At 40.0% G+C, this 10128-nt stretch overlaps 1 protein-coding gene across 1 annotated transcript; it reads left to right on the top strand.

The window, feature by feature from the left end:
- Nucleotides 1-3191: 3191 nt before the first annotated feature.
- Nucleotides 3192-9514, top strand: si:dkey-29p10.4 (E3 ubiquitin/ISG15 ligase TRIM25). The gene is made up of 7 exons (XM_041039151.1): nt 3192-3462; nt 5049-6010; nt 6125-6220; nt 7232-7480; nt 7592-7614; nt 8069-8223; nt 8489-9514. Exons 1-7 carry the CDS (start codon nt 3213-3215, stop codon nt 9031-9033), a joined length of 2280 nt encoding a protein of 759 aa, XP_040895085.1. The 5' UTR covers nt 3192-3212; the 3' UTR covers nt 9034-9514.
- The last annotated feature ends 614 nt before the right edge of the window (nt 9515-10128 follow it).

The raw sequence follows: 10128 nt of genomic DNA, 5'->3' as shown, positions 1-10128 counted from the left end.
CAAAAATCCAGTGTAACCCTAGCCCTTGAAGTCCCACTCATCCTGCTCGCAGTACCTATGTCATTCCCAACACTTAGATGGAGCCCAGTGCTCTTTTATCCCAGTGTGTCTACCCAGCTCACCCTTGCACAACATTGTAAAGACCATGGCAGGGGCAGAGACTGTTACTCTATTGAGAAGTAAATGGACTACCCACTACCTACCTGAGAAGGCACAGGGTTGACACCTGCAGTACGAGCACAGACACAAACACACATGCCACCTCACTCATATCCACGAAAACAACAACTGTACACAACATACAGTACATTCAAACAACACATTAATAAACTGTAACAACAAATATTAAACTATGTTAACACTTAGCTGTGTGTATCACCGTCAGAATTTGTGTCATGTTTTATTTGTGAAAAGAAGAAACTGCTCAGTTTCAGATAATATCGGGTTGCTGTAAATCTGTTGTGTTTCATATATAAGGTTTGACGATGAAATGAAAGTTTTAGTTTCTTCTTTTGCTCATATGCTCCTTTGTTCCTCTTCATTTACTAGAAAAAAAAAGATATTTAAGACTGTTTTATAAAAAATATTATCATCCAAAAGAGAAGAAACTTGTATTTACAAAGTATGTACAGTGAATATTAAAAGATGTTCTAGAAATTTTAACAAAATCCATTCAATGCCCTGCTAGCTAACTTTGCACAGCGCTTCAGTTTGAGACAAAATCTAATATTTTATAGTCTGTGGTATCTACACTGTGATGGGGGCTATTAGGACTGTCTGCTGCAGGACTCATAGCTGCTGTGTGAGTGTTCCTCTGTGTGTGTGTGTGTGTGTGTGCGTGTGTGTGTGTGTGTGTATGTGTGTGTGTGTGTGTAGGGAGGTCAGTAGTTATACTGGAGTGAGCGTGCACATACACCAATCAGCCACAACATCAAAACCAGTAACTGGTGTTAATGTTGTAGCTGATCGGTGTATGTGAGTGCTGGTGTGAATGCGATGCATCCAGTAGTTTGTTGGGCTAGTGAACTAATCTGACAGCCTCACACACAATTGTCCTGTTGCGTAGCTAAATCTGTCTGTCTTGGTCTTTTTCTCTTTCTGTCTCTCTCTTTGGCTCCCTTTGTTTTGTTGGGACATACAGGGTAACATAATGGAGTTGGAATATTGTGAAAAGTGACAGGTGTGCTTGAGGATTGAACTCTAGTGATGACGGATTAGTAAGGCCTGTCCCAGCCTCACCTGTGGATATGTTCTTATGTAAATAGATATTCTATAGATACCAAACAATTAGCAAATGTGGAGAAGGAGGTTAACTTAACAGCAAATAAAGAGATTCCTTTAAGAATATATGAACACTTAATAAAGGTTTTCACTGTAAAACACTGTTGTGATTTTTTTTGTTCATTTTGACAAAAGTTATTATTTGTTAAAGGTGTAGATGCAGTTGTATAATAATGTCGTCTGAGGCTGTGGAGGGTGCTCTGTCAAGTCTGATAAAGGTCAGCAGAAATTCTGCACGGCAAACTCAAACTCGACGTGGGGTTTGAAAGATGCAGGCATATACCAGTCAGGGAGCATTAAATGAAAGACCACGTTGAGTAGCATCATGGGTAATGTAGGATCGGGTGTGTTTGAAGTTTGACTCATACTAAGAACTTGAAAGTCAGGACACTGCTGCTTCTGTTGCAATTCTGACCCGTCATTCTTAAAATCTGTAGCTTGCAAGTCTCAACTTTATGAATGTACACTAAAGTATTGGAGTACTACATTAAAGTCAGCCATGGCTGCTGGGACATTATGGGACAGTTATGAGTTTAGTTTGTTGTAAAACGGTCAAGAAGACAGTTGTAAAGGGACATAAATTGGCACAGTTACTGGGGATGTTTGCACTTTTACAGAGACTCCCTCACAGTTTCCCTCGATCGACACAAAATTTAAAAGCAGGCTGCCCAAAACTGACTGCATAAAGCAAAGTAGCAAGTAACAGAAGTAAAACTGCTATGAGATTATGAGATTAACTTCTCACTCACAAGTCACAATAACCTTTTAAATCCAAGTCACATGTTTAGACCACAATACAGAAAAGAATGGTGTGAGAGAAACATGAGAGAAAATAAGAATCATAACACTTTCGACCATTATTGTTCCCATCTGGCGCTTTAAGGCATAATAGCAACAACATGTGTTTGTGCCTCAGAAGACTTAGAATAGAATAGAAAAGAATAGTGGAAAAGCTTATTGCTATGATTCATAGCACTCATTATTGTCAGCTTTCCAAATCAGCCCTTGGTTTGTCCAGAACTGGTTTTGGCTGATTGTTTGTGTGTGGTTCATTGTCTTACTGGGAGTACTATCAGCTATCAAGAGGGTGGGAAATGGAGCAACTTCCTTTTGTTTAATCGCATTGCAGCTCAATGAGTGAGTGCATCAAATGATTGCAGTATTTTGATCTGAGATTTCATTGGTAGGTTAATTGGTGATTATTGGTTCTCTTATGGAAGAAACAGTTAAGTAATTCAGTTTTAAACCGTGATTCGTAAGTTTAGGTTCCTTAGAACAAACTCATGACAGAATGATGAGTGGATAACAATATGACTGGCAGAGAGGATCAAAAGTTCACCAGCATGTCCAGTGTGTCCATGCTCACACAGTCCTGAGAGGAATCCAATCAGGTGAAATAAGTGAAACTACCTGTGGGGATGCACAATGAGTGTGTAAAGAGCTTGAAATTACTTAACAGCAACAGTCAATAGTTTAAAAAATAGTCCCAGCCACAGCTACATTCAAATGCTACTCATATGTTATAATGAATACACTTGATACTTTATTTTACTGATATTTTATATTTTATTTTATTTTATTTTGTCACTCTTTGCATTTTATTTTCCTCATAGGCTGCTATAATACAAGAATTTCCCAATTTAGGATCAATAAAGTACATCTATCTATCTCTCTAGCTATCAGTCTGATTACTTTTATTTTACATTTTGATACTTTTATACTTTTACTTAAGTAAAATGTTGAATTCATGAGTTTTACCTGTAATAATATAAATGCTATAAATATTTCCTCTAACGCTCAGAAAATCCGCGGACTGTACCTTTAAGGCTTGGACCTTGGGGGGGGGGGGGGGGAGCGGGATTCAAACGTGTAGCTCCGCCTCTGCTGCCTATCATCGCAGAAACAGAAACTAAACGTCAGGCGACAACAAAATGGGAGCGTCGTTGGACACTCCGGCGAGGTGTCCCCTGTGCAACGACCTGACCCGGGAGCCCGTTACTCTAAAGTGCAAACACCGATTCTGCCAACGGTGTATCGGAGACTTGTGGAGCGTTAACCCGGACGGGCCGTACCATTGTCCGGAGTGGAGGTGTAAAACCGTGTACCAGACTCTGCCGTTCGATCGCAGCTTCATACGGCCGACAACCCCGAGTCGACGGGCTCAGCCTCGCACCACTGCAGGTACACTAAAAACAGGGTTAACGTCGGGCTTGTAACCGGCACGATAAAAAGAAAAGAAGTGTAGTTTATTGATTAGAAGTCAGTTTAAATCAGCTTGTGTAACTAACAGTAGCCGTCTTCCGGCAGGTCAAAGCCGAGCAGGCTAACGCTGTGTTTGATACCTATGCTAGCTCAAGTAGTTCTTTAGCTACTTTTCGCCACCCTAATGAATATTGAACACATTTCCTCACCTCAAAACACGTTTCACCTCCTTAAGGTTTTACGAAGTGGTGGAAGACATACTTAGATTCTTTACTTACCTGAAAGTGCCACTGCATTAACGTAAAAACACTGAACTACAGGTTAAAGTTCATTATTAAGCATCCAACTTGAGAAAAAGTACAAAGGTAGTTTCAGTAAACTTGTATTTAAGGAATCACAAGTGCTGCATTTGCAGAAAAATGGCGCCTGCGACTTATGTATTATTATCGTTATTATTTTTATTGTTGATGTTAATATATTCTTAATACTAATTCACTACTGTGTAAGCTGCATTTTACTGTTGTAGTTGAGTTGTGATAGTTTTTATTACTTTACTGTAGAGCTGCAACAATTAGTCAGTGAGTACATTGGCTGATTAATAGAAAATTACAATTATTTTCATAATCAAATTTCATAATCAAAATTTCAAAGTAAAATGCTAAACATATGAGAAGCATGACAATAAACCGAATATCTCTGGGTTTTGGACTGTTGATCAGACAAACTAAGCAAGCACATCTTAATATAAATTATAACTGGCATTTTTCATGATTTTCTGACATTTTATAAACAAAATGAATAATTGATTAACCTAGATTTATTGATAATGAATCATGAACAATTAGTAGTTGCAGCCCTATATACTTTACTCTCTGCTGGAACTGCTAACATTGCATAGACATCACAGAAGCGACTACAACAATCAACTACAGACAATATTTTCAGGAAAACCTGTTTAATCTTTTTTTTCAACGTAACACAGTATTTCTTTTTGAAATGTAGTGAAATAGAAGTGAAAATACCCAAGTGCTTCAAAAATGTATTTAAAATATCATTAGCTCTTGTGCGATTGAAAAGTAGTATTGTTCTATGTTTGTTTACACTGACACGAGTCAGAGGCTTAATCTAACCGTTGTTTTGAGACCAAAGTTTGTTTTCCTAAGCAAATAGTCAGTGAGGGTAAAAGTCTAACTACGTTATGGTGTGTTATTAAGTTTTCCTGTGTTTAGCCTAAATCATCATGATTTTCAAGACTTTGCCTATTTCCACTTTATATAATTGTCTTTGTCAAATGTCATCAATAAAACTACTCTTTCACTAGCAGTTACATTAATCCAGTCATGGCAGGCCTCTAAGTGAACATACAGGGAAAATAATAACTCACACAAGTGCGAGCAAGCAGCATAATCACTGCTTGAATTGCATAAAGTGGAACAGCTCAATGGGGAGTAAAAGTTTCGTGCAGTTGTGTTGGTCAATAGGCAGCTTGTCAGAATTTATGTGAAGCACTTCTGTAAAAGTGTTAAATCAACTGTGTTTATTTATTTATTTATTGTTTTTTTTAGCCACATCCAGTAACAATGAACAAAACAGATTTGACTCAATCCTGAGGAGGCCCTCACTCACCAGCCAACTCCTGGGGAAGAGAAAGGCCAGCACCCCTGCACCAGAGCAACCTGACACAAAGCGATCAACTGTGGAATCTCCCTGTGAGCGATCCAGTGACGCTGAGACTCCCACCACTTCCTTCTCAGATAAACCTGGGCAGTCAACTGGTTTGGAGACATCCAAGAAAGCGGAGCAACCAGAATCTACACAGTCGGAGAGTGGTGATGGCACTTCCTCCAGTGACAAGTCTAACAACAAGGCAGTACCTGCAAGTGATGTGCCACAAGATGCCTCAAACAAGCAGAATCAGCATAAATCAGAAGACGTTGTCATGTTGGATGACTCTGACAGCTCCAATGAAGTAGATATATGTGATTCCCCTCCTCTTTCACCCCCCATGAAAGATACACAAGAGACAGGAATTCATGCATCACCAAAGACACCTGCCTCACCTGCTAACTCTGGTTCCTCTCCTGGGGTCTCAGCCCCAGGTAAAGATAATTCTCCTGCGCATCATGTCAGGCCATATCCGTTGTTCACCAAACACCCTGCTGCTGCTTCAGGAGCCTCAGGTCGTGGTGGTATCTTTTCAGGGCTGGAGAAGAAAAATACCAGCCCTGTTCCCTGCCATTATTGCCCTAAAACTGGGTGTCAGTCTGCTGTGAAGACCTGCCTGGTGTGCGGAGCTTCCATGTGCACAGAGCACCTGCGCCCCCACCTGGACTCCCCTGTATTTCAGAATCACACCCTGGTTCCTCCTGTGGAGGACATTTCTCCCTGGAGGTGCCAGGAGCACCATGAGATAAACAGAATCTACTGTCGGCAGTGTGGCGTGTGTGTCTGCACGGTGTGTACCGTCATAGGCTCCCACCGCGACCATGCCTGCATCAGCATCCGGGAGGCAGAGAGAGAGCTCAGGGTGAGTGGTGAATTATAGAACCATACATACTGGAGGTACAAAGAAGTTGTGGTTGAAGTTAGAGAGCTACACCTAACCCAGTCACAGCAATAAATTTGTTTGTTTTCTGCACAGGGGAACCTGAAAGAAGAGATCAAACAACTGCAGGAGGCTGAACAGCAAGTGAAGAACAGATTGACTGAACTTGGACAGAAGAAGGAGACCTTCAGAGTAAGAGAATTCATTCTCCAATTCTCTCTAATTAATACATGTATACCGTTTATTTAAAGATGCAATTGTAATTGTGATACACAATGAGATTTATTCTCACTTTGTCACAAGGTGATATTTGATTATTACAGGTGTGTAGGCTCTGCATGTTTCATGAAGCTTTTGCATCATATTGAAATGAAAATATTTTTTCTCCACATTGTAAAATTAGTCAATACATCCATGCATTTCCAAAGGTGGTGTGTTACACTTAAAATCAGAACAGAACATTTAAAAAAAAAAACATAGCCATAACCACTGAGCAAAATCTCAAACCCTGCATCAACTGGATTACAGCTCTTCATGGCTTTAATGAAGGGTATACGACATGGGGCTGCAGATTGTAAACCTTCCACTGTCATGCTGAAGAACACTCTTGAATGGGGTTTAAGGAAGGGAGAGTATGGTAGGAGGTATTGGAGTCAATTTTTTTCAGGGGAGATATTCGTACATCCATCTATCCAACTGTCTCAGATGCAGTTGTGTTGGAAAGTGTCACTTCAGTCTTGGAAAAAAGAAAAAGAAGACTGCTCTTGCATTTTGTATTCGTCAAAAGCGCTGAATTAGTGTCCTCAATAAAACATAATTCTGAGCAAGAACAGTGTGCGGGATCTTCTTCTTTTCGGGAGGTGATGTAATGAAAATAGTGGAGGCTGATGAAACCAGTCATAGACCAGAGTAGAACAGTGGAAAGATTGTCCCAGATGACAATGGATCTCATCTGCTCTGCTTCCATTTGGGCTTCTGGTGTGACCATTCAGTGTAGTCTGTCTAAAAATGTCAGTATGTTTACCTTGTTGCAAGGACCTAGGTTTGCATGGCGGCTCACTCCATTGTTGCCTCTTACTTCATCGTTATGTTAATCTTTTGTTGGTTGTGTTGTAAGATAATGATTGATAGTCCTTTAAATACAATAACAAATGAGGAAAAATATAACATTATATGACTCTGATTTATATTTCGTCTGTCCAGGTTGTTTTAAGTGAGGCACGAGAAGGGGTGCAGCAGCAGTACGGAGCCATCAGAGAGGCCCTGGAGCAGGAGGAGCAATCAGCTCTACAGTGTGTGATGAAGGAGGAGAGCAGAGTTCTGGGTGGACTAGAGGAGAAACTCGGCCATCTCCAAAACTCCCTGCTATCCATCCAGCAAGGCCTCCACACCCTGGAAGGGCTGGCTGATACCAAGGGAGACAGATGCGTTCAGGACCAGGCTTTCATTATGGTGAGTTTAGTGTTAGGAGAATTTAAAAAAAAACCTGTGTATACACTGTTTGTATACTGTCGATTTATGAAAACTAACCCAAAGAAAACGTCCTCTTCCTCTTTCCCACAGGAGTACAGCAAAATAGCCCAACTGTAAGTGATTTTTTTTAAACTTCTTACCTGCCAAAGAAATCAAAGAAACTTTACACTGACAGGCTTATTACTAAAACAGCTGCAGTCAGTTGTGGTAGATGTGTAATGTGAGTAGTTTCTGTAGTTTCTAAGTAACTACTACTGCTCATCTATATATATATATATATATATATATATATATATATATATATATATATATATATATATATATATATATATATATATATATATATATATATATACATATATATATATATATATATATACATATATATATATATATATATATATAAAAAATTAATAATTGTCTTCTTTATTGTGTTGTATTTGCCCATTACAGGGCAACAAGTGTTGCTGTCCACTTACTTTGTTTCTGTTTTTTTGCCTCTGTGAAACTACGTATGTCCAACTTTACTGGGTCTAGGTTCCTTAAATTCTCTGCCCTTGTTTCCAGGACTAGTGACATGGGAAACTACGTGGAGCAGTTCCAGGCTGCAGAGGAAGTGGATCGGCCCCGGCTGCAGTGTTTGCAGAGGTGGACTGAAAGGCGGTTGGACACAGTCATCATCACTGTGCCAGGCAAAGACAGGGACCTCTACAGACTGCTCTGTGAGACACATGTATTGTTTTGTTTTGTTTTGTTTTGTTTTGTTTTGTTTTGTTTTGTTTTGTTTTGTTTGTGTTTGTGTTTGTGTTTTGTTTTTGTTTGTTTTTTTTAATACCAGTACCAGTTTATTTTCCACTTTCTGGGGAATCATATCTAATTAAACCAAAGGAAGAAATTCATCCTTTTGGGCCAAAGGTGCAATATTCAATTCATCTTAATTTTCTGAATTAAAAATTCTTATTCTTTAATTTCCCTTCTTGTGTACAGATGGCACTGTCCCCTGTTTGGATGCTGATACAGCCCATTCCAAGCTGCAGCTGTCTGAGAGCAACAGGAGGGTGACCTACAGCGAGACTCCGCAGTTCTACCCAGACCATGATGCTCGCTTCAGCTCCTTCCCACAAGTCCTGGCCTCCTGTGCCCTGGAGCGGAGCCGCTGGTACTGGGAGGTGAGTGTGTCTGTGGACGAAGGCCGTTGGAAGGTGGGGCTGTGCGAGGGACAGATAGAGAGGAAGGGCCAAAAGGACAACTCCCGCTTGGGCTTCAACACGTACTCCTGGTGCCTGGCCTGTGACAAAAAGAAGGTGGAAGCTCTGCATAACAAAGTGTCAGTTCCTGTGGAAGCGGACAGGCTGCAGAGGGTGGGAGTCTTCCTTGACTTTGAAGAGGGTATTTTATCGTTCTTCAATGTGACACCAGGGGGCAGTCTAGTACTAATGCATTCCTATGAGCACAAGTTTACTGACCCTCTTTACCCAGCCTTGTCTGTGTCTAAAACACACCTGGCCATCTGTGATCTGTTCCAGTCGTAAAACCGTGTAATACGGACACGTCAGTTCTGCTGTACAGTTACAGAATACATAAAAGCTCAGTGCCTTTTTTTTTAAATGTGAAAACCTGGTCTTCATTAAAATGGCCTGTTTGTAAAATTCTCGGGGATGATGACATGCACTGTATTTAATTCTGTACTTTTGCTAAAATGTGATTTTATATCATTTGATAATACTGGAATTATGTCCTGTTAGAAATGCTGTTCACTATACGTTATACATGTAACATTCCAAAGAGCAGTAGGTTATTTTTGGCATCAGGATTTCCACTTTTTATAAGTTTTTAATGTGAGATTGTCAGTGAACAAAGGAACAGGTTTTAGAAACTGATCTGGAAATATTTCCATTTTGAATGTGTGGTAAAAACATTCCGATTGTTCTTTATGTAGAGATATATCGTACCTCTTTGATCCTCCGGTGAGCCATTGTCTTTCTGCAAAAATAAAATGTCAGAGTTACTGCATTACTTCTTGTCTGGATACTTCCTATTTGCATTTAAATAGAAACACAGGTGTGTGAGTGGGTGGTGTGTTTCCCCTCAACAGGTGACAGTTGGTGTGCTAACTTTAAACTCTCACTGCCCCCACAGCTTGTGAGCTTTACTGACAACAAACACTACCTTTGGCACAAACCCCTTATAGCATCGCAGATCACTGCTGTCGCTAAATTGCTCTCCTCCTTGCAAAACTAAGACTCATATATTCTGACTTTGCGGCCTTGTGTGGTTAATGTCATTGAGAAGGATCACAGTGGTGTTTACATAAACGCCTTCTGGATGATTGGTAAAACAACATCATGCCAGTGGTTCAGGGACAGCTGGCCTTTGATCAGTGTTGATCCAAACTTGTTGACTAATTGAGTAGCTTAAAATATTTTGGATCTACAGTAGGAAAATGAACTACAACTGAATAAGAGTCTTTACTGAAGCGGAACAGATCTTTGTAAAGACATGTAGTTATTTTTTCATAGTTTAATAACTTATTAAAACGTCTGCTTCCCCTTGTGACAGACTTTTATTTGGCATAATTTCAGATTCTTGAGAAACTTGAATCCACGCAGGTGCGCCAGTCAACCATG

Source organism: Toxotes jaculatrix, chromosome 5 (assembly GCF_017976425.1).
Source record: "Toxotes jaculatrix isolate fToxJac2 chromosome 5, fToxJac2.pri, whole genome shotgun sequence".
Lineage (NCBI taxonomy): Eukaryota > Metazoa > Chordata > Actinopteri > Toxotidae > Toxotes > Toxotes jaculatrix.
Note: the sequence above shows the minus strand (reverse complement) of the source record. Positions and strands in the feature narration are given on the sequence as shown.